Source organism: Neopsephotus bourkii, unplaced genomic scaffold (genome assembly GCF_033783945.1).
Source record: "Neopsephotus bourkii isolate Nb327-2 ecotype Australia unplaced genomic scaffold, CSIRO-AGI_Nbou_v1 NB_1292, whole genome shotgun sequence".
In the NCBI taxonomy this organism is placed as follows: Eukaryota; Metazoa; Chordata; class Aves; order Psittaciformes; family Psittacidae; genus Neopsephotus; species Neopsephotus bourkii.
In genome coordinates, this window is record NW_026901776.1 from 8,010,852 (window position 1) to 8,036,242 (window position 25,391).

Below are 25,391 nucleotides of genomic sequence, written 5' to 3' on the forward strand. Positions count from 1 at the left end.
CACATCTTTCTGCCTAAGCTTTGCCCTGGAAGGCATAAGCATTATAAGCTGACCTGCAATGAATTAAACAATTAAAATAATTTTCATATGTAATCAGACCAGATGCAAGGCATGGATGACACACTATTCCCACCTAAATTGAATAAATGAAGTTTTACAGGTGTTGCTAACTATGAGTAGATGAATCTCTACAGCTGCATGTCATAACTACTGTTGCAAATCTGGAGATAGGTATGCCAAGGTAAGCTAACAAACCGTTCTCTGAAACCAGGACAACACAGAGTAAAGCAAAGCTCAGCTGGATATATTTGGCATTTGAGACTGTAGAGTAAAAGTGAGACAACAGTGCTATGCTGCAAACAAGTAAGCTATAAGCGTACTGAAAAGGGAGCAAGATGCATGTATGGAAATAGAGAGGGTCTTTCTCAAATGCCAAATGATCTAGGATTTATGTGGACTCATTTTAAATGTAGCGCTGTCATGGTAAGTTAGTGGATATTATCAGTATTCTTGCTTTTGCAACAGAAAATGAGTGTTCTGGTTTTAAATCCATCCTTCAGAAGTAACCTTGGAAATCTAGCTTCATGTAGAGAATGTAGGGGAAGTTCTACGTACACCTTTTGATACATCATAAGAATGTATAACATAATTGACAAACAAAACAGCTTTTTCTTTGAAAACAAAAACATTCAAGAGATACACTTGCTTGATAATAGTCATAACTATAAAACTTATGCTTTTGTAGTCATAACTAAAAAATTAAATTTCATTTAAGTAACATTAAAATAAGTTAAAATAAATGTAAATGGCTTAAAGATAAAAAAATGTACACACTATTTTCTGAAGATTGTGTCCTCTCTAAATGGATTTGTCCTGAGGCTTAAACCATTAACAGGCTTTAACATCGAAACCCATAACCTAAGCACTGGCACTTAGTAACTTTGGGTGCAGTATTTGCTCAGAGTGGTAAGCATAATTTTGAACATCAGTAATACTGTTGTGCTGTTAGAGGCCTCGTTTGTTTTCTTATGCTTCTTTAGGTGGTAGTGTTTGACTACAGCACAACATTCCAAATGGTGGTTTCTCCATGCTCTAACGTGCCTAGTATACTGCTTGGCTCTCTGTTTCAAATTAAAAGGAAGTATTGCATCAGACATTCATGAATCCAGATATCTTCTGCTCATGACCTTGACCTCTTTTGTACTAATTCTGATACCAAAATGCTTTATATTTCATTTGGGATTCTTGGACTCATTTCCCTCTTGTGTGCTTTCCTTCCCCACCCAGCTGCAAAAGCCCTATTATAAAGAAGCTGAAGCTTTTTTTAGTAAAATGACACAGTCAGCCTAAGTGCATATTTGTTTCTTATTTGGCTAGTATTGTTTTCAAAGTGAAATACATCTTTGCAGGGCCTCATTTTAGAAAAAATAGACAAGCACAGTTCCAGCATGCTAATCAATAAGTTCTGCCTGAGCATGCTTCTCCTTAGAATTTATCAACATCATCTTGCATCTTAAATGTTCACCTGGAGTTATGCAGACACTAAATCTTATTGGTAGTCCAGTACTTCAGGTTCTGCATAGATGTCATACAAATTTTTGCTCTTCCCTCTTTCCTGCCATCAAAACTTTGCATAGGTGAAACCAGTACTCTTAAATTCAGAAGACAGTCTCTTCCTCAAATGATTTTTGAATTTGAAGTCATTACTATGTGGATGACTTCTGATGATCTTGCTTAAACATGTAGGATATATTTAGGGAATAAGTTTAAAGTGAAGAATTAATTTATTTGCCTGAGGGTTTGGTAGTAATGGAGTGGGGAAGAATGAATGACCAGACTATCACAAAAAGAAAAGGTCTGGGAAATGTTGTGTCAACATTAGCTTTACAGTTTTTCATCATATAAAGTAGAAAAAAGAAACAGCTTTAACTGGTACCCCAGAGAATTAGACTGAAAAGCCTCACAGATAAAAGGCCTGCTAAAGGTAGCCAGTAAAAGAAGCATAACTTTTCTAAATGCTCATTTCATGAAATAAGGATAACAAGAAGTGATATATCTGTGATTTTTAATAAAGTAGGAAGTGTAGAACAGTTGCTTTAAATTTAGCTGAATTGTTCATGTTGAATACTTATTAATGTTAGTTTGTTTATGTGTTAAATGTCTCTACTCGTGATGCAGTCACTGCCTATAGAATAGCAAAGTTTAAAAGTCCAAGTGGTAACACATTTATGCCATACACTAGGGTAGAGAAAAACTGGTAAACCTAATTAATGTTTAGATATCTTATTACAAAATTTATTAAACTTACACTTATAATCAATAATCTAAATTAATACACCAGCCAGACATGTTTTGATGCTAAGGTTTAAAAACAATTGGATGCATGATCTGGTGAAAATATTGGTGAAGTAACCTGGAATGAAAGAACATTGAATTAGTAAACCAGGCTTTAACAGCTGCTGCGCAGGTGCAGTGGCGTGTTTGCTTTCATAGCACAATACCTAGTTTAATCAGTTGAGAAACTCCTTTGGAGCTGGTAAGACAAGAAGGCACGTTTTCCTGATTTGCTCTATAAAATTAAGGCCAAAACACTGAGATCTACTAATTTTAATGTCTTGTAAAACAACATCGTCAGAACTGATGCGTTTCTAAGATAACAGAAAGGAAGAAATCGGAAATAAAACTACATTTTGATAGTTGTCTCCCTGGTTACAAGGCCTATAATTTTATTTATTTGATACACTAATGTACATTTGCTTTATTTGCTAATCAAGCTTCCATTTCCATCTAGAAGAGTCTCAAAACAATTGCAAGTTAATTTATTTTGAACATGCGAAATGCAATTCATCATTCTCTAACATTAAAAAAAACAACAAAAACAGGAATTTTATGCTAAAGATAGAGTTGTCTTAAACATCTCTTCACAGGATCCTCCTGGTTTAAAAAAAAAAAAGCTTCGTAGAATTGAAGGACAGTCTGATTCTCATTGCTGATGAAGCTTTATCTTTTAAAGGTAAAGAACAAACATTGAAGATAAAATGAATAAGTACCCAACCAAATACGAACAAAACAACTACCAAAAAAACCCAAACACCAAAATTATTTGCTGGCTGGTTGATTAGGGCAGTAGTCTCTTAAAAATATGGAAAGTTTTTAGTCCATAAAATAGCATTTTTGAGCCATATTAAGACAAACAGAATTAATTTGTCATTCTTTTCAGATTTTAATAGTTTTTAAGAACTATAAAATACATGCAGAGCAAGTATAAAATTCTCTGATGATGATAGTTTTGCAATTATAATTCAGTAGTGGTCAGTTTATTGCAGGTAAGAAATGCAATCAGTTAAGTAAAGCAAAGCAGTTCTCTTTGTCCTCCCTCAGTTTTCTCTGAGCAGTACACCCCAAATCTTCCCCTGCAAGTCTACCAAATGAATGAGTTTTTCAGCATGATGTTAAGGCACTAAGCATGTGGGTTATTGTAGTTCAGGAAGTTCCAGAGCCATGGTGAACTGCCCCTCAACATGTAGCGGATGAATTCAGTCTTGAAAGACTAAGTTATAGTTATGCTTACAGTAGATAGAGCCTTCTTATTCACTGAAATGAAGCTAAGATGCACAAAAACAATTGCTGGGAAGGAGTACAGTAACAATGAGACAGATGCTATTGATAGAAGTATTTGTGCCTTTTTTTCATATTTTGAAAGTGATCCAGCATTGTTCTGAAAAAAATTCTTCCATTAGAAGGTATTTTAGTGCTGCTTTAACTGTTACAGGAAATGAGAGACTAGAGACTGTTTTTAGCTTTGAAAGTATTAAAAGTGAAAGAATATGGAAATAATGGTGTTCTAATACTTGCAAAAGTTGGAATAGGTAATAAATCAAAGCCAACTTAGCCCTTAATGATCCTTGCTTTTGTCCTTATATACTTGATCAATAAAGAAAGAGTGAACACTCTTGTCAGTAAGGCTGACTCCTGCTACAAAAGAAATATTCTACTGTCTCAGGTCAGCATCCAAGATGTGATTTTAGGAGAAGCCAATACATGTATTGTCAAAGGAGATTTTCAGTGGGGAACGATGAAAGCTGAAAATAATTACTCAAATTTTAAGTTTGAGGCAAGAAAGTGGTTGTATCAGGGTAGAGTTGGAGAACATTACATGGGAAGCATTTTCTTTCTATTGTGTAGGTCAGCACCAGGGGCAATCAAGGAGAATGTGTTAGGCAATTTGGTTTTTGAGCACCAGCTAAGTGTAAGATATCAGCAGACCAGTTTCTGCAACAAAACAAGCTGTGGAGGTTTGTAATCATCGACTTGGAGATTCAGGTGAGGTAGGGTGAAGGGATTTGTAAAAAAGGTCATTAAACTGATGACAAATCTTGTGAGATACATTTAGAAATAGTGAAGGAAAATACTGTTTGCGGAAAAGATAAAATAGAAAAGAATGGACTATTGGGTAATTAATGAGGGTAAAAATAATTTATTTATTTATTTATTTATTTGCAGGTTAAATGATATGTATCATTTACAAAAATAAGAACTAATTCTAAAAATGAAAATGGTCATGCTTTGAAACTAGTCTGTGTCCATGATGCTGACGTAGGGAGAGCTGCATTTTCTGAAAGATGTTTCTATGAAGCAAATATCCTTTATGCCAAGGCTCTAGCTCTCTAGTAAGTTACAGGGAGGGTTAAAAAAATATTAAGTACATTAACTGTGTGTGGTTTCTAAATGTTCAGAGGTAGAGAATTTGGGGAATCTATTATGTAAAGAATCACTTGATTGGAAACTGTTGTACTGGAGGCAAACTTCAATAGTGTGGGCCAGATGTAGCTTCTAACCAGAGAACTGCTTGCTGGCCTAACTCAACTCATTTGGCTCCTATTCCAGTTATTACTTAGGAATTGAGGAATATATTTGGCTTCTGAACTTTCCAAACTGGTTTAAGGACCATTGATTCAAATAATAATTTGAATCAGTGCATGGAGAGTTCTGTGATAAAATATCGGCTGTTTTCAGTGTTTCCTTTTACTTTTACAGTTATTCAATTTCTTCACAGTATTGCTGTCTGAATATTGTAAATTATAACATTGTGATTTTGTGATAAGACTTGGGCATTTTGACAGATGTGGAGTTGTTTTTGTGACGATATAACCTACCATGCCTGAATTAGATTTTAAACAGCATAAATTTTATTGTTTGTAGCTATTGTGCCCATTGCTGTGCTATACCTGCCCATTTTTCCAGATGCAGATCTGTGCAAACACTGAAGTTACCTAGAAATAGAATAGAAACATGCAGTAAATGATCCTACCACAGAAAGCTTCATCTCCTGCTTTATGCCATTTTCCCCTGTGTATAATGCATGCAAACAAATGCCATTAATGATGTTGCAAGTTCAAACACTTAAAAGTTATAAAATGACAATTTATAGTGCAATTCTAAACTATTTCAGGAGCTGTCAAACTGCACCTTGCCTGGACAGTCCCTCTGTTCTGAAATCTGCCTTCTTTCCTCTGGTTCTCCATTGAAAGTGCAGGCTGAGGACTGGATGCATGTCCAGAGGCCCAGCAGACTCCTTGGCTCACATTCTTCTCTCTCCTGGAAAAAAGTGGTAGCAGGAAGCAGGCAGTGACAGCAACTGGTGGAGGAGTTAATTTGTCCTTTAGTCCTCCCCTTTTGGCCTAGGTTAGAGTATCTCAAGTAAATGGGGCAGCTGAAAGCAAAATGATCTGTTCTTCTGGCAGCAGTGGGCTACCTCCTCCTGAAGATCTGCAAGAAAATTGCCTCCAGTGCAAGACTGGTACCATTAGAACTTGCAGCTGATTGCCCTTGGTTAAGTAATTGAAAGCTATTAACAGATTAAAGGCTGTACATATTACACTAACCATCATTTTGTTTCTGCAGCCCACGTTTTTTTTTTGGGGCAAGGCTTTTAGGATCCTGTGTCCATGCTTGTAGTTGCTCTTCTGTGAAGTAGCAGAACATCTGTTTTCCAGACTCTGTTCCTTGACCTGTTTGGTGCGAGTGACCAGCACAGACCATGAAACCCCATCCAGATGAATGAAAATTTGATTTTAGTTGATTTCTTGGTTGCTTCTGTACCAGACAGGCCATGTCCAGTACTGCAGTGTGATTGTGGAAAGAATTGTGCTTTTGTGGATTTTTCCTTTTTTTGATAAAGAAGAACTGAGTCTTCAGGGGAGCTTGATGTGCTTCTGTCTGAATATGTCATACAATCAGGCATGGAATATTTAATGCATTTAAAGTGTTTTCATTTTACTGGAAGTCAAATTGATTTCAAGCCAATTGTTGCTGAAGATGCTTGTTTTCTTCTTTGGTGAGTAAATCAATCATTTATAGCCAATGAGAGGGGGTTTATTTGTTTTTCCCTGATGTGTAGAGAGCTTTCCAGGAACATGTGAAGAAGCAGATTGGATGTCTTTCAAGAAAATACATATATTGAAAACAGACCCCTTTATATGTGATTGTCTTTCTTTGGGATAGCTAAAGTTTGAACTCTTTGCCTGTGTGTCATATTTCTAATGTACTTACCATCATATACTGAATGGTTGCAGGGTCAGGCTCAGCTACTGGAAGAATCTGTATTTCCTGCCAAGTAATTTTTCAACAGAAACTACTGCATATCAGACAAGGTTTCACTGTATAGGGAAGCTATTCTTAGGAGAAAGAGTAATGATTTGGTGTCAGGAGCTTGTTGGGGTTTTTTTTTGTAGTTTTGATTTGGGGTTAGATTGAGTATTTTTTTATGAGAAGGGACAACGATGGATGCTCCAAGATGTTATCTGAGACATTCAGATCAAATTCAGGACAAAAGAAACTGAACTTGTCTGTCCATTCTCTTCATGCTCCTGTCCCCTTCCCCAAAATAACTAAAGATGTTCAAAAGTTGGTTATTTCCAATACTGCAAAATGAGCTGTTAGCAATTAGAGCAGCTGAATATCTATGGTTTCAGGTTATAGGTATCTAGATACTAGACAGTATTTTTTTTCCTCCTTACAGACATCTGAGACCATCTAAGTAACAGGACAGAATCATGCTTGGTATGATTGACAGTAAAAAAACTGCACTAGAGTTACCTGAATACACTGTATTCTGTTTTGTGTTATGCTTTTTCCTTGAGATTTCTATTTCTGTAACAGAATACCATCCAATCTCTACCTTAGATAGGAGGAAGCTGAAGCAGTTTACATGCTTGCAATTAATAACATGGTCTTAAGACGTTTTCCTCACAAATTCTTTTAAGTATCTTGTTTACATTTTTCAGAAAATACAACTTTTAAGTCCCAAGTTCTAATTATTTTTTTCCATATATAAATGTTTATTTAAATATTTATTTATAGTAGGTTTACTTACGTTTTGTGAAAAAGCTTTAAGGAGGCCATTTCTGCTACTGCCAAACACATCGTTTTTTGTTATTGCTTGCATATATATAGTGTTGTGCAATTTACCATTAGCTAAATGCAAATGTGTGGTAGGTAAGCTCGGGTCTGCCAGCAATAGAAAAAGTAAAGGATGTTTACAATAGATTGTTCCTCTTGAGCAGGGTGTTCCAGCCGGAATACAGAATAGGTTAAATGGATCATAGAGACATGTATAAATATCATATCTAAACTAGCAACAAAGTACTGCATATAAATGTTATTAAATGAAAGGGTTCAGCTTGACTATCCCCTTCTGATTGTGGCTTTTCTGAGGAAGAACTACATCTCTCAAAGAAAATACCTGTTTTATATTACAAAACACAAGTGTTTGATGTAACTTACTCTGTATAACACTTTATTGTAATGCCTGATGGGGGTGGGAAGGAAAAATCACAGTACACTAGAATAGACGTGTTTTGGCATGAGATCAGTCAGACCTTTATTAAAGATTACAAACAAGTTCCTCCTTTGCTGAAAAATGGATACAACCTTTGTTAAAAAAAAAAGTTTATTTGCTTATGCTTTTAAAAGGAATAACAGCCTTAAATTTATCAGACATGAAACATTCTAGAAAGTTCTCTAGGCATAATCTATCTCAGAGAGTATTATTCTCAGGTTGATGTCAGGCACTGACAATGAAATGAAACCTTTGCGCAAATGATGTAGAGATGGTTGTCCTGCAAAAACCTCTGCTGGCATTATTCTCAGCCCAGAAACTTTACACTTTTAAGTATTTGCTGAGGGATAGGTGATGCCGAGTTTCCTTAGCTGTTTAGAGGGAGAAGGAAATAGGAGATAGCAGGGAAGTCATAAAACAAACATTGCATCTCAATACTATGAGTACATACAACATCTTAACTAAATAATTCATCAAAATAAGCTGCTAGAAAAATACTGTGGGGCAGGTGGTGCTGAATCCAGTACAAGATGGACTTTTGTCTTCATGGATCAAGGAGACTTCTGTGTCCAATGTAGGGTGAGAGGAAAAAGAACAACAAAGCGATGGTTGGGGAATTAGTTTGCTGTTTAAAAAGGGATTATGCTAATTTGAAAGAACATGAATAGAAAAGTGTTTTCATTTCAATCAAAGGAAATCAACCTTCTGTGTGTGGAACCACTGGAAACTGGGAACATTTTCTTGTGACTTTTTAAAAAAAGCAAATAACCTTGAACACTGAGCATTGCAGATTCTTTCAATGTAGCAGTTACGTACAATTAAGAAATTTTTAGCAAGACATTGGGTGAAGTAGTTAAATCACCACTCTCAATGCAGACTTAGGTTTGAAAGCTTGCAGCCTGAAGCCTTCTCCTTGAGTGTTTCAGTTAATTTTGCTTCAAGCACTGCTCGTTTTTATAGTTCTAGAATTGCGCTGCCTTGTTAGGCAGGATGCTTCACAAAAAGAAACTACGTCTTTGCTGCTCCTCTGTTCCAGGTGCCCTGTAACCTTTCATTTGCAGTACAGGTTGAGAGTCAGTTAGCTTTAACAAATTTTAAACCAGCTGTTAGTTCCTAGCAAATAGTGTGATACATCATCCTTTAGTTGGTTTAAATATACACATCATTTGAGGTCTATCCTATCAAGCAATAATTTCATGGAAGAATGAAAGGGTGAGCTTGCAAAGTGAGCAAAAATGGAAGTCCTCAATGCTACAAGATTTTAATGGAACCAGGGCTTATATTTGACTGAGGGGCAAAAAGAAGATAAGATTATTTTTTCCCCTTCTAAGCAGTGAACTTCTGCAGTGTTCTAACAGAACATTTTCATCCTCCTGAGAATGTGAATAATGTAAAATCTCCGGTATGTAGTGATCTTCATCTTGGCATCTTTGCACAATGGAAGAAGTGGCCTTTCTGAGTTTCCATGAATCACAAATCATAATTTATAATAGTCGTGGCTGTAATAAATTTTCCTCAAGTATTTCATGTCATAATTCCCCTTTGAAAATTAGATAAATGAGAGGGAGCATTTCTTTCTCAATGTTGAAATAAGTCCTTGCTTAATAGCTTTTGTTTTATGTTTGCATGCTTTAGTCCTTGACTGTTCATAGATTTTAATCATTTAACAGAAGTACATCATCTGTGAGCTTTTTAGAAGGATAGCTCATTATTTCTTTTAAGTCTTGCTAAGCAAGAAAGTCCTGTCTTAAATGTCAAATGCTGTTCTGAATAATGGTTGAATGTTGTAAATATACCGGTTTTATGTCTTTTTATCCAGCAATAAAATTGGCAGTCAGTAATCAGTATTTGGTCATAATCTTCCTGATGGAGTGCTCAACTGTTCTTTTTTTTTCCACATTATATCTGTATTTATCAACCAAATGTTATTCTCTCCCATTAAGCAAAAAATTTACTGCATTGTTATATGAAAACTGTTTTTATTGCTTCATAGTTTTTGGCATTGCTTCACTGGAAGATTAAGTATTTTGACTAGTGGATCTTAGAAGTCCGGGTATGTGTCAGTTTGTCCCAGCGGCCTTGGTTACAGGAGCACTTGGGTTGACAAAGAGCTGTTGAAACAAGTTTGTTGTTTGGATTGGAAACATGATTTTTTTTGCCTTTTTTTTCTTATTAAATAAGTTTACCAGAAGAGCATATCTGAAGATCTAATTACATATCTGAAAGGTACTACAATATTTACAGTACATGAAAAAAGCATTGACTATCTCATCTAATTCATAGGAAACAAATTCAGAAAAGCCATAATTATTCTGTATATTTAATTTTTTGTATTTGTCGCCTGCTTTCTAATGTGTATGCAGTTTCTGAATTTCAGACACTGATTATATACATTTTCTTCAACAGGAATGCAGCTTTTATTAGTAATTCTGTATTTGTCTGTTACTGAGTGTGCTGTTGCAGAGCAAGGCTGTGGCAGTTGCTGTTGTAATACATCCCAAATTAATTTGGACTGCAGCTCCTTCTTGTGCAGCGTTTTTCAGGCATTATTGTTAGAAAATGTGATTTGGCAGTGGATGGTTTCAAAAATAGTAAAATCACTTCAAGTTATGTAACTTTTCTGTTAGACAAGTATTTTGATATCACTGCCCCCAAAAGTAAAGTTTTAAAAGCATTTATAATTATGTGTTCAGTTGCCTAAAGTTTGAATAAATGTAATGATGAATCTCTGGAAGTTTTACAGAAGTCTGTGAATATTGCAGGGTCCACAAAAGCTTCTTGTTGTAGAAGCTTTATAAAATGCCTGCTTTTTGTTTCATAAATACTAAGCATTGAAACTCTATCTGTGTGACTGAGTTCTGTGATAAGGAATCAAAGGAGCTTTTTGATGATAAATTTTCCTCTTTATTCATAATTTGTAAAATAAACTTATGAATAAAGCAAGAACTTTGTACAACCACAGATTTACGCATGTAGTTGCTGTTACTTTTGCAAAGTGTTCCTCTACTTTCTTCTCGAGTAAATAACATAGGTAAGCCCAGTCCAGTTTATGCCATATGCCTGCTAAAGTCTTAGAAGCATTGTTATAATGCATTGAGATCGCAGGATTGCTTTCCCTACAGAAGTCATTTTGTGTCTTACCATCTTTGTCTCCAAACACTTTATTTCCAAGCAGCTGAACAATTACAGCTGTGTCCTTGTGCCATCAGGCACTTCAGTGCCTGACCCAGAAGCCAAGACCCACTCAGTCCCAAAACTGGTGTCCATACTTTGGCACTTAGAAAAGGTATACAGGTTGTATAAGTAAAGGCAGATGCCCAGAGTTGGCCGTTTGCAAAACCTGTATTATCTATTTAATTTTTAATCCAAGATTAATATGCTAATTTGTTATTTCAGTGTTGTGCAGTTTTTCACAAGTCTTTCCTTCTCCCTTTCCTTCTTGAGGATGTACTTAAATTTTGATGTACTCCTAATATACTTTTATCAAATGGAGGGCAGGATGATAGGTGTTCAGCAAGTACAGTAGGTTCACTGCTATGTAGTTGGTAATTTTCGTAAGTTCAGAAAGCAGAACAAAAAAGGCACAAATGTGTTAGTTTTGATATCTGAAGGGAAAACTATGTTTATGGTATATGCTAGTATATACTTACCTTCTAAGCCTAAGCATAAGTCACGAGTGGCCTAAACAAGAGACTGAAAAGCTAAGCAGGTGGAAGGTTAATCTCTTTACTTTCATGTATAGAATAGAGGAGAATGTTGGTGCTTGGGTGTAGTACTGGAAATGGGACAAAGCAGAGGAAAATAATAGATAGATATGGATAGAGAAATGGTGGTATTTTCTTTATCTTTGAGTACATTAAAATTCATTTGCATTAGGTATTATTTGGCAAAGCTTATGAGCAAATTATAACCTGCAGTCATAATGCAGATGCTGAAGCTTGGCTTTTTTATCGTATGAAGAAAGAAAATATTAATAGGGCTGCACAGTTTGCTGAAGATTTGTTGACTTTTGCTAAATAAACCTACCCACAGAGCACATGGCCAGCAGAATTATTGGAAGAAGCAGAGAGCTAAGGGGGCAGCTAGAATACAAGAGCAGTGGAGTTGTGACATCAACTCGCTGATTATAAAACATACAGAGGTAATGGACAGAAACAGAGGAAGGAAAACAGAAATAGGCAGTTAGGCAGAGTGTGGAGAGGTCAGGCTGATTGATGTGTGGGTTTTTCAGAAGGAGTCTTCAGACTTTGGAGAAATTGAAGAGAAAGGACCCGAGAATTACAGGAACATAGGGAAATCAGTGTGTGTCTGGAGTTTGTGTTAGAAAAGACTGAAAGGTACTTTTCCATTCATCCTCTTCTGTTTTCCTAGAATTAAGATACCAGTTGGGTACCATGGTGATAAAGGCGAAGTGTAACATATGACAGGATCAGTTTCCTTTGGCATAAATCAAGCTAAACCCATATGAAGTATGGTGAACACCTGTAATAAGTGAGACATCTTAGAGTTGCTAGAGGAGGAAGGCAAAAAATGCCACACTCAACATGTTGTTCGGGGTTAGGTGATAGAAAAACATTGTGGTTAACAGCTGTTGAGAGCATTTTTGTTGAAAGGACTCTTAGGTGAATGGTCATCACTGGAGTCCCAGAGGCATTAACTAGGGATTGAGTCTGGCAAACTGACAAGATCTCTAAACTTGAGAAGCAGAAGACTACAAAAAACTTGTCTAATCTTCCTGCCTACAAAATCATAAAGAGGAACATCAAGTGTACCAGGATAAATCAAAGCAGGATGCCAACAACGGTAGAAATGGTGGTACTGATAAGAGCACAGCAAGTTATCAGGTACTAAAATAGTAAAAGCTAATATTTTTGGTAGGGTTTGGTCAGTGGGAAACAGCTGGATGCCTGGTCAACAGTGGGACAAGACAGGCCATTAAACAATCTGTTTATTTTAACTGCATCAACAGACGGTTGATGCAGTCTGTGAAACAAGATTTTGTGCAGATGGAAAGTATTGTGGAGCAGTTGTGACTGGAACACTAAAACTGGGAATGCTGTTGTTGGAAAAGATAGGTAAAAGGAAAAACAATGCAGTTGCACTGTAAATTACTGATATGAAAGGCTGGGAAGAACCGAGATGAAATTCCATGGATTAGATGCTGCCTATGGATCAAGACTGTTTTGAAGGAGATGTTTTACTGGGGCTATCGATGTTAAGTTTGAATATGGACAGGCCTATCTTCAGTGTTATTGAGGGGAGAGATGAATAAAATAGTTGCTGCACAAACAAAAGCGGGATGCTGTTTTCAAGAAGGTGTTTTTGTTGGTTTTTTTAGTAAGTAATGAGTATCTTGCTCTTTTCAGAAGATGGGTTTGGTTTGGTTTGTTTTTTTGTTTGTTCTGTTGGTTGGTTGGTTGTTTATTTCCCCTCAATAAGCTTGGCTTAGGAAATATGTAGTTACAGTTTTACATAGTAAGAGACATTTGTTTGAGAAAGTAAGTAAACTATTCCATCCAGAATAAAGAGGGTGAGGGTAGAAAGAAGGATGGGAAGGTCTGCCATTTATTTACCTCAATGCAAAAAGTAGTTGGTGATTATATTTTAACAAAGGGATGATTCTTCAGACCTGTTGGATGAATAACAAATTTAAAAGCTGTATTATGTATGATCTGCTTGAGAAAACAAATAGCATTATGTTGTAATAAAAATGGCAAGAAACCATAAGGATGTGGTAATATTTCCAGAGATTGAGTACAGAGATAGGGTCTGGCTAAAAAGCAAAAGCTCTAACTCTTGTCAGCCATTGAAGAAAAGGACAGTTAAAAATGTGGAGATGATAAAGAGGTTTAAATTCAGGCAAGCTCAAAATCAAAGCTGATGCTTATTATCAGGACCATAGTGATGTTACACATGTTGAACGTAGAAGTGAAGCAAGGATGTGCAATGGGAATGAATATATGGAAATCTCATCCAATGTGGAAAACACCATTTACAAACATCATGCACTCAAGTCATGGATAATAACCATCTGAGTTTTATTAATAGAATGGTTAGACTGAGGTTGATTAGTAAAGTGGTAAAACTTCTGTGATCATTTCAAATTAATTTGGTATACAAATCCCAAGCACAAGCTACCAGTTGTACTACTTAATCTCGTACCAGAGATTTTGAGTATGAGGTGGGGAGAATGAATCGTAGTTCCTAGAGCTGTCTTCTCCCACTTTCATGTGGCAATAATGTAGTCATTGTTCATGGTATAAAATTCCATCAAAACCATCAATGGTTTTGCTGTTTCCGGGGGGAATTAATGAATCTCTCAGTACTGTGTTTTTTGAAGAAGTCATTATCCATGGCAGCTCAAGCCTTGGGGAAAGTGTACGTAAGGTGGTGGTGGTGTGATCTGTTAAGCTTAATGTTTTCAAATTTGTGTATGGAAGAACTCATGTAGAGTTGTGACTTTTAGTGGATTTCTGCTGTATTTCTGTTTTAAAACTCCCAAGACAGAAATTTGAGGCTTGCGTTAAACTAAGACACCAAAATCTTTGCATGTTGCAAATATTCTGTATTTACAGAGATTTTTTTTACATGGCATTTATGTTGAAGATTATTACTGAAAAAAATGCTCGTTTGGCAGTGTTTTCTTGTTCACTTCAATGATTTGTTGTTCTGTGATTAGATATTAGCTGTGTAGTAGGGCTAGGATTCTCACTTTCTTGCCATTACACAACCCAAATTTTATTGCTTCCAGTGTAATTTGGAAACATAGAATTCAGCAATTTTTAATAACTTATTTTCTATACTTCACTAGTAGGCAGAGTTATCAGCTTATTTTTTTTGACATACAGGAGAGTGCATAAACCATGGATTTTAATATTGTCTAAAGTTTATTAGCATTTACTCTTTTTTAGGGAATGTGCAATATTCATATGTTCTATGTAAATCTGCAGGGTTTTTTGGAACTCAGAACAGAGTACAGTGTTGTGGGAAGGGGGAGAATTTTACTTGCTAATAGTCGTATTCTCCTACAACATGTCATTTTCATTAGGCTTTTCTGCTTAGGAGGTGTACAAAAGATGCTGCCACAAATTTTCCAATAAAATATTATGCTTTTGAAAAACTTATTTATTGAAATACAGTTTTTCTTTTGAAACAATAGAAATAATTTTTTAAAAAAGCTGAACCAGGAGCAGAATGTATTGATTGACTGAAAACATTTTCTGCCTTTCATCTCCCTGTTCTCCTGAAAAAAAATTCTGCAGGACATTTTTAGGATTCTCTGGCTTTGTGCAGTTATTATTTTTAAATTTCCCAACTGCAGTTTATTCCTTTGTCTGGTCTTGTAAAATGATTACACAAGGAAATGGAGAAATTTTCAGCTTAATTTTTGTTGCAACAGAATATAGGAAAATGTGTTTCTGCATAACATGAGAACATTTCAACAGAATTGAAATTACAAAATATGATGTTATATGGTTCATAGTAAAGTAAAATCTGTAATTAAATAATATTACCTTAAAGATTTTATTTGAATCTGACTCCTTTTGGATAGCTTGGAAGTGTGTAAAGGAATATGATTTTATTAGTCTGTCCCTTTACTTGCTATAAATTTTCTTGGGATAGGTTTCAGGATAATCTGCAGCAACCGGGTTCTGGAGATAATTTTATGAAAGAGAAAAAACATAAGATTGAATATTTTAAATATTAGTATCAATTAGGAGGTTAAGCATTGATTTAAAGACTATATTATTGCTGTGTATTCTGATTTCTTTTTTCCTTATTAAACACACCCACCTAATAAATCCCATTAACATCCCTAGCAGTTACAAGATGCTTAACCGTTTAAATCACATAACTGATTATTTCCATTATTGATATATGTTGGCTAGCCAACTGTTGGATTTAGAAAAAGAGAGAAAGGAGTGAGCTTGTCCAATTTTCTCTTTTGTTTGGGAGTCTTTGCATTCATTTTCCATGCTGAGAAAATTCTGAGAACCTGTCTAGCTCCTTCTATAAATCTTTAACTGAGTTATATGTGAGCCCTGGGTAGGTGAATCATGTAAAAGCAAATAATTTAATATTCCCTTATTTATATCTCTGGACTTAAATTTGCTAGCTTAGTGATGACTGGCATTTGAAGAGGGTTCTCCGTAATCTTGACATTTCAAAGCGACTTTCTGACCGTAGCTACCTTTAATATTTTATCCTTCTTGCTGTTGAATTTTGATGTAATAACTTCATTGTGGATTTTCAGAGAAAAATATTACTGCTGAAGTTGCTGCACTTCTGCTATGCGAAAGTTACCATTCCCTTTCAAAGAGCTTTAGAAGTAAACACTTCAACAATCCAAAGCTCCACCAAAAGAAAAACAAAGCACCTGAATTGAATTGTGCTTCAAGTCAAAATAATTCTACATTAGAGCTGTGTTTCCAAAAGCATGGTCCACTATAATGTGTTTGTCTTTCTCTTTTTAATAAGAATTTTCATGCCTAATGCACATCAATACTGTCTTGTGGAAAAGCTAGCTAAAGGATTGAAATGCAGCAGGCAAGGTCATGTTCATGTTTGACACAGTGTTACATTGCAAGTATTGTTTGGGGATTGTAAATTTGATTCTTTTTACTGTTACATGCACTTTGAAATTTTAATATTTCCAAAGCTTTTTTATTATTATCTATAATAAAGTTTTAACATATATTTTTATTAGATATTCTTACATGGGGTAATAAAACACTATAGTGTAAGCTTACTGGTGTTTAGTGTATCTTTAATGTAATTTCTCCAGTATGTCAAGAATACTTAAAATCCTGAATGCTTTGAAATTTATTTTTTTCAGGTTCATTAACTCTTAAGAAAATACTAAATCAGAATATACTTTGCATTTACCAGGCACTTGCAGATCAGTTTGAAGATGTGAATACGTCAGTATCTGAACGCATGAAGATTTTCTACTGCTGTCAGGTGCCTCCTCATTGGGCCATACAGGTGTGAAGCAATCCCATTTCACACTTTAATTTAAAAGTCTGTGGTTCTTTTTACTTTTGATACTGCATGACTCCAAAGTTAAGAGAGTGGGATAAGATCTTGAATTGAAACACTGTAGAAATAAAGACATAACCTAACAACACACCAGGTTTTTCTGGCAAGAAATCAAGTTCCACAGTCTTTTGTGTTCATTTCTCTTTTTCTGTCATGCACAGAAGTAATTGCTTGTAGTGCAGTTCTTTGTTCTGCTTTTTCATCCAATGAAAAATGGACCAAAACTTGTAAGCTTCCAACATCTCCCGCAAAAATAATCTTGAAACTCTCTATTTATTACTGTTTAACTTATGCTACTATTATTTGCATCTCTCTCGTCTTTGGGATGCTCACTCACCTTGGGTTATTTTTAGGAAGTGATCATGGTCAAAGCAGCACACAGAAGTACTCCACAAGTGGAGAAAGGTTTTATTTTCAATATATTCCCCTTTTTACTAGTACTGACATGGGTTGTGGGTTGGTTTTTTTTTCCAAAACTACACTGTTTATCTTGACAATAAGTTCTTTCTAAAACAGAAATCTACACGTTAAGAGTCTTGTCTTGTGATGTTGTATTTAACAGTTTGCGTTACGTTCCTCCAAAAGTGTTCATGTTGATTACTTTTAATGGTGTTTTTTTCCTTTTCAATTTCTAACCTCAGTGCATGTTGCTTTAACAAATCATATCTTCTCCTAGCATTCTCAAATTATTCTACACGGTCTTTCAACAGGTACTTAGTAAATGTGATTTCCATTTCCCGTAGTCAGAGTAACACTTTTCAATCCAAGCCATTTTTCCAAGCCAAAGACAGAAATACTAAAATAGGGATTTTTAATCTTCCACTGGAAGATGGCTGCAATCTTCTAGTGGTGAAGAGTTGTTGCTTCTATAAATTTTACCAAATATGACTCTGAGTAAATTTAATAAAACATACATGAGGTTTAGTTCCTGATACTGGAAAATGTAGGTTTTTTCCTAAGAAATTAATATCAAGACAACAAATAATTTATTCATTAGAGATTTTCAGAGTTCTTTCTATATTTTTGTCAAAGAACTGAGCCAGTTCTTAATTTTTCTGACTACCAGTCTATTCCTTGGATTTGTAGAAATATGGAACCTAAGCCTATGGAGAGAGGTCCATGACATCTGCAGAGAACTTCAGGGAATCTATTCAGGGTCACCAGAAACATTGCAGAGGTTCACTGTATGGGATCTCATAGCATAATTAGGTGTCCTTATGCAGAATGCTCTAATTTGTTTGTTCAAACCAAACTGTCTATTTGTCACGCATAGTAAATAAGTTATCCTTTCTTCAAAGATGAAACCTATATGGGATTTTAATCTCCTTTTAAAAAGTAAACAAAAGACAAAGACAACTTTTCAAAGTCATGAAAACATACCTTGTTTATTTTTAAATTAAAAAGATTACTCATTTATTTTCATAAGCAGACTGAAATAATAGTAGAATGTGAAATAACAAAGAGGCTGCCATATCTGTGATGAAAACTCAACTAGGAATTTGAACCTGAACTCAAGTACAACATTGATTTGACTGAAAAGTAGCACCTTTTGGCAGCGGCTATGTGGGACAATGATTTCTCACAAGTAGCTGACAAAGTCCTTTTAGACCCTTTCTTTCTGTATGTGTTTTTTCACAGGTACAGATTGCTATGGCACAGTATTTTTAGAAGAGGCTTTAATGCCCTCTATCAGCCTCTGTTTCCCACACTCAGCATTCACAACCTCCTGCTGTAGCTGCTCTCCAGCACATGGGCTTGTTTAAGGGGTGGGAGTTCAGCTCTGTCAGTTCCTCCTTGCTATGTCTGCTTCCTTTTTTTGCATTACATCATAAAGTAGTTCAAAGTAATTAAGCTACTGACATGAACAAAAGTAAAATCAAAACACTTACTGTTCTACTGATGGCTTCTTTGGTCTTTTTTGAAGTATTTACATTGTTTGAGGCTTTCAGCTTGAAGTTTCAAGAGAATAATTCCATGTTCTCTGGTACTTGATGATGTCAGAAATGCCTCTAACATCTTTTAAAAATGTAAAAAGTATTTACAATATTTTTTGAGTTACCTGGAATTTCTTTCTTTCCAGCGTCAGCTTGCAAGCTTACTCTTTGAGCTGGGATGCATCAGCTCTGCCTTACAGATATTTGAGGAGCTGGAAATGTGGAAAGATGCAGTAATCTGCTATGAGAGAGCAGGACAGCATGGAAAGGTAAGAAAAGCATTCTTTTTACAGCTTGTCTTGAAATAGGGTCTGGACTATGAAGGACTGTCCGGCTTCAGCTGTCCATTCAGAAAAGATTTTCACTTCTACAGGGGTATCATGAGGAAAGTCTGTTCAGAAAAAATGGGCACGTACGTGTCAGTCTGTCATAAACTGCAAATGCCAAAAAAAAAAAAATATTTGGGGTAATGACCTCATGAAGTAGAAATTGGTAAATAAAAAATAAGAAACAAGAAGACTGTGGTAGTGATTCTTGAAAATATTGAAGGAAAACTAAGGTAACTGGATGTGCAGCAAGGTGTAATGTGGGCATTTTAGGAAAGCTCTTGCTCTCTGTCTGGTGCAGTTGCTCACACAGTTTCTCTAACAGGAACTTAAACTGTCAAGTACTGCTTTCAGAATTTAAATACCTTTCAAAAATACTCATTTTCAGACAAAAATACGATGGAGTTTTGGGTGGGTTTTTTCCCTCCTCTTTTTTTTCTCTCTGTTTATTATATGGTAGCAGTAAATATGCGAATGTGCCTTTATGATGCCATAAGCACAAATACTATGCTTAAACTAATTTAAGCTTATAGACTAGGGAGCTGTAACTTCAGTTAACTGAAAAAGGCAGGAATTCTTACACTTACATCGTTTTTGTAATTGTCATGCACCGATGCCTAGATTTTTGTCATTATAAACTGGCAAATATGTCTTGCTGGCAAATTTTTTGTCACATTATGCATGCCGTGGGGTAGTATGCTAATATCAAGGTCTTTTTGGTACAGTGGAGAAGTAGAGGTCAATATTTTCCATTTCCTGGAAATGCATTCTGTCCTTGTTACATTCACAAACTACCCTTAGGGAGTTATGAAAATGGCACTTGGAGAATAGGACAGGATATCTGACACAGGAAACTGCTTAGAAATGTTTTCAGAATGAGGGTTTCTGCTGTGCTTTGAAAAATAGAAAATGCTAAGTACTAAATAAAAATATTGCTGGAAAAAAAGCTAGCTTCAGACCAAATAAGTCAGAAAATTAGGAACATGTAGCTGTACACCAAGGGGAGTGACTGTGTTCCTTACCAGAAGGCTTTCAGATCATGAACTTTTTGTATTTATCAAAAAATGTTTTTATGTTTTTAAACATGGTAGTTATTGTTTTAGAAGTGAATGAGAATCTACTAGAGTGATGTGTTGTTCAGTGGGTGCTCATGTCGTTGAAGACCCTAGCATATCTGCCCAAAAGAACAAATTCTGTTAAATAAAATTCTGCATGTTTTTCACTCACAAATGCTTTTATATATAAAACCTGGATTTAAATACTGAAAAATCTAATAAAACAGCCAGATATCAGCAATATCAGTATGTTTGAGTACATACACATCCCAGTATGTTCCCGCCTCCTACGTTTCAGTTATGGACTGACAAAGAAACAGAGCATGTAAATAAGGCTCCACGTTATGTACTTGGGAAGTACACGATTCGCTCAGTTACAACACAGCTGTGTAGCGGTACAAATTTTGCATAGTAAGTTGTCACTTACATTTATCAAAGTTTTTTGTGGATCTTTTACTACATAAAGGCTCTATACTCACTTGTAAGAGCTCAGAAGCTTGCCTTTAAGTTGAGAAAATGCTTCCTAGATGCACAGTCAAGTAGTGCTATACTGATGAGTGCATAAGCTCAATCAAGAACTTGATTCATTTCCACTACATATCCTAACAGGCAAAGAAGTCAGGTAAGGACTCCTATATGTACCTACGAAATTGAGAAAGAGGAGTAGATGGATAGATCAAGGTCAAGTCTGTAGTGAGTAATGAACAATCCCACCTTTTATTTAAAACAGAGCCCTCTTTACTGGCTGGGGTTACTTGTGAAGTGCTGCCTGTTTAATTCCCATACCAACCATAGTAGTCCAGAAAGCAAGACAACAGCCTAAATCTTCACTTTCGGATCATCTGACTTTTGAACTGAATATTGAACTCCATCCATTCTGGCACAGACCATTCTATGAAAAGCATTGTTCTAGTTACAGCCGTTTCAGTCAGCAAGAGTTATACAGTTTGGGATTTTTTTGTTTTGGTTTTTTTTATTATTTATTTTATTTTGTTGGTTTTTTTTTTTTAATGTGATTGATAATTTTCTTATCAAAACTTACATATTTTAGATACAATTTTTAGTTATAAAGCATGCTGATTGATCGCTATCTGTTTAATGGGCGATACAAAACCTCTAGTGGTTATATTTTATTTTATGCATATTGCATGACCTATGTGGAAACTGTTCTTGATGATATTTTTTGTTGTTAAGATTTGGGGTTTTTTTAAAGGACCAGGATTCTTATCAATTTATGCCCTTCTTCTGTTTTATCTGTGTGCTGAAATATTTATGTTGACAACGAAGTCTTGTAAGCTTAGACCAGAGAAAATTATGAGTTTATGTTCTTAATCGTGAAATACAATTAGTGTATAGTTAGCTTTCTAGTGTAGTGTATGATTAATACTAGGCATTGCCACAGCTTGGAAATCTGAGCTTGAGAGTGCCCTACAGAGGAAGAGCCAAAGAAGGAGCATGCAGTGCACTTTTCACCTCATAGTTGCTGTTTATACAGCAGGATTTCAATCTTTTTTCTTTATCTAAAGGGGGAAAATTACCTTTTGGTGCCTAATGTGGTTCCTGCACACATTAAAGCACCTCGTTCTCTCTGATCTAGAAAAAATTATCTTAAGATCTATTATTAGTATGTCATAGCAGCTCATGGAGGCAGAGAAACAGAAGTAAACTGCCCGTTAATCAAACCCTCTGCAAGTGCAGCTTGTCTTGCTAGGTGAGGTTTTTCAGTGCTTTGACAAGGTTAATTCTAAATTTTAAGTAATGTTTTCTTTGGCTTTCTTTGCAGAACTGTTCCACAGGCATTTAAAAACACTTGCCATTAAGTAATTTTCCTAATATTCAGCCAATCATTTTTTTCTTAATGGGATTCTACTTTTGCTAGCTTAAGATCCATTTAGAAATCTAGACAGTGCATCCCTTCTGCACGTTTGTGCACTTCAGATGTTTGTACACTTTGCTGTTACTTTATTTTAAAAAATAAAGAATGTGTTAAAAAAATACATTAAATATTTCAGAACCAAGTAAAATGAAGTAGTTTTTCTAAAGATGATTTACCAACAGGATCGATTAATTTTACTGATTGGAAGAAGAGGAGTAGGAGACTGCTTCTAGAGACCATTTGAAGGGCAAAGAAAACATTTCTTACAGAAACAAGAAAAGCAGTAGTAATTTAAATGCAGATATCAACTCAGCTTTCCTTTTAGATAAACTAGCTGTGACAGAAGACTGACTAGTATTACACTGTCAAATTTAAATTCTGTGGCAGGCTGTGTTCAGGGGGTTCAAACAGACATTTTCCAATAGAAAAATGATACTGAACTGAATTCTGGATGTTGCATTTTTGCAGCAGGGAACTGAGTTAGAGAGTTTGGTCTGAACAATAGATCATGTGTGCAGTGTATTTATCTTTTCAGAAAGTCACAGAAAGCAGACTAACTCTTGTTTAAAAGAGAAACAGTAATTTTATTGCTAGAGCTAGGCAGTGCCCTGAGATAAAAAGCTTTTGAAAGTTAGTTACAGCCCATGATAGATGTCTGGGAAGCACAGTTTGTATCTTCTTTTCCGTACATGGTGTATCTTCTGAATATATTTTATTGCAAACATTTAGATACATTTATAACTTCCTCATCCTATGTAAAAGAGTAGCGTTTCCAAAACCAACAGCATGAAAGTGGATGGGTCTTCAGACATAGTAGAATGGAGATCCTTTTTTTCAGAAGAGTGATTAGAGAAAAAGGAACGACAGTCAGAATACTTACTAAAATATATAAAACCCACAGATAATAAGCTATTAGGATTGCACGTATGTTAATGGTGCTGATTCTGCATTGCTATGAAGTAGGTGTAAGTTTGATGTCCAGGACTGATACTTGCCTTTGGGACAGAATACACAACATAAGATATAAAATGAGGAGCAAGCTGCTTCTTGTTTTAATGGGTATATTTCCCTTAGTGTGTTAAACCAAAGCCATGTCAATGTTGAAATGGGCTATTTTAAAAAACAGTTTGGAACCAGATTCTCACTAGACTTTCTTTGCTGTGTTGGATGAAGATACAGTTTCCTTACTGACCCTACCACATAGGCTTCAGCTGATGATTGCAAGGTGCTGAAGTAATATTCATTCAGGTAGGTGATAAACTGAAAATAAATTGTCCCATTATGTGTTGATTTCTCTTTGTTCTTTAACAGGCGGAAGAAATACTCAGGCGGGAGTTAGAGAAAAAGGAAACGCCAGGGTTATATTGTTTGCTTGGTGATGTGCTTAAAGACCATCAGTATTATGACAAGGCCTGGGAGCTCTCCAGACACCGCAGCGCCCGCGCCCAGCGCTCCAAAGGCCTCCTCCACCTCCGCAACAGGGAATTCAGAGAATGCGTGGAGTGCTTTGAACGTTCAGTGCAGATCAACCCTATGCAGGTTAGGAAATGATACACATATGGCTTTGGTTTAGTTGGTGTGTTTAGTTTTGAATGAAGACACACTTAAAAAGGCAATTCTGTGCACAGATGTCAAGGTAACAGCTTATTACTATTCTTAGCAAACTTCTCACCATCTACTTTGAAGCCTGGCTAAAAATGGTAACATAATGAAATTAAGACATACTTTTACTTTCACATCCTTTCATACAGCCAGCTCCTTGCCTGTACAGCTCTTCTATTTCAAAAAGATCAAGTCATTCAAAATTAATAATTATCATCAAATAAATCATGAACAAATGTTAAGCAAAGGAGATACAAGAATGCTGTACAGATATTAATGAAGTTACCCTTTGCCTTGTGTGTTCACTTTGAGTTACAAACTCTGATATCTGTTTTTCACAGAAATCTTTTTCAGGTGTTCTGGTCTGTCCTGACCTGGAGTCACTGAGAAACGTCGTGTTACACTTTTGATCATAGAACCGTAGAATAGTTAGAATGGGAAAGGACCTTAAGATCATCACGTTCTAACCCCCTGCCATGGGCAGGGACACCTCACACTAAGCAATGTCACCCAAGGCTCTGTCCAACCTGGCCTTGAACACTGCCAGGGATGGAGCATTCACAACTTCCTTGGGCAACCTCTTCCAGTGCCTCACCATCCTCACAGTAAAGAACTTCTTCCTTATAGCCAATCTAAACTTCCCCTGTTACCCCTTGGCCTGTCACTATAGTCCCTAATGAATAGTCCCTCCCCAGCATCCTTATAGGCCCCCTTCAGATACTGGAAGGCTGCTATGAGGTCTCCATGCAGCCTTCTCCAGGCTGAACAGCCCCAACTTTCTCAGCCTGTCTTCATATGGGAGGTGATGACAGTGACTTTTATTACATTAATGTATCAAAACTGAAACCCCAGTCAAAATTGAGTTCTCTTGATTAAACTGGTAATTTTGATAGATCCTTTGCAAGCTGTTCTGCAGACAATTTTTACAATCTCTTCTAGTTTATCAGCCACTCTGTCCCATACCAGGAAGATCCAACCTGTGAAAGGTCTTGATAATATAAAACAGTTTTGTGGTTGTTTTTGTATATAAATTGTGCTCTACATAGTCATTTCCAGTTCATTCCAAAATTAGGATATTCTTCCTTCTTGCCCTCCAAAGAGCACTTCCAAAGGAAGGACTTCAGCTCTAGAACTAATTTCAAGTCTTCCAGCATTTCAAATTGTCTATCATGAAGATTTTTCTTTGCATTTTGATGAGGTATTTTATTCCAGTGTATCAGAGTCCTGTTCTTACTTAAGTAAACTCCCGGTAACTTATAAACACTGTTAGAATGGAAAGCAAAAATGAACAAAAATGATTCCTTTGTTTTTCAGGTCTCTTACTTACTCAGGAAATGCCAGCAAAATATATATCTCTTATATTAGAACCATATTAAAAACAGGAGGACTCCTGTATAATAAAGGGCAGCAGAAGTTTGCCTACAGGGCTCAAAATGTAGAAATATGCTACTGAGATGCTTTTTTTTTAGGTCCTATCCAAAGAAAGCTTAAAATGAAAGGCAATGCAAGAAAAATAGGCCAGTATATATAGGAAAGTGAACATTTCTTCCTCTTGGTACTCAGAAAGCTCTGTTTAAAATTCAGATGAATTCTTCCAAAAAGATTAAGCAAATGGGCACTGTGGATTGACATAACAATGTCTTCTAAAATCTGTCTGTATTAGAATCATAGAATAGGTTGGGTTGGAAAGGACCTTAAGATCATCAAGTTCCAACCCCC

The 25,391-nt window shown here is 35.8% G+C and overlaps 1 protein-coding gene across 1 annotated transcript in view; it reads left to right on the top strand.

Moving 5' to 3' along the window:
• Positions 1-25,391, top strand: part of TTC27 (tetratricopeptide repeat domain 27) — a 115,996-nt gene that overhangs the window by 66,985 nt on the left and 23,620 nt on the right. Inside the window, exons 11-13 of the mRNA XM_061365880.1 lie at positions 16,730-16,825; positions 18,960-19,082; positions 23,382-23,609. Coding sequence (XP_061221864.1) covers positions 16,730-16,825; positions 18,960-19,082; positions 23,382-23,609 — 447 coding nt within the window. The remainder of the gene's footprint in view (positions 1-16,729; positions 16,826-18,959; positions 19,083-23,381; positions 23,610-25,391) is intronic.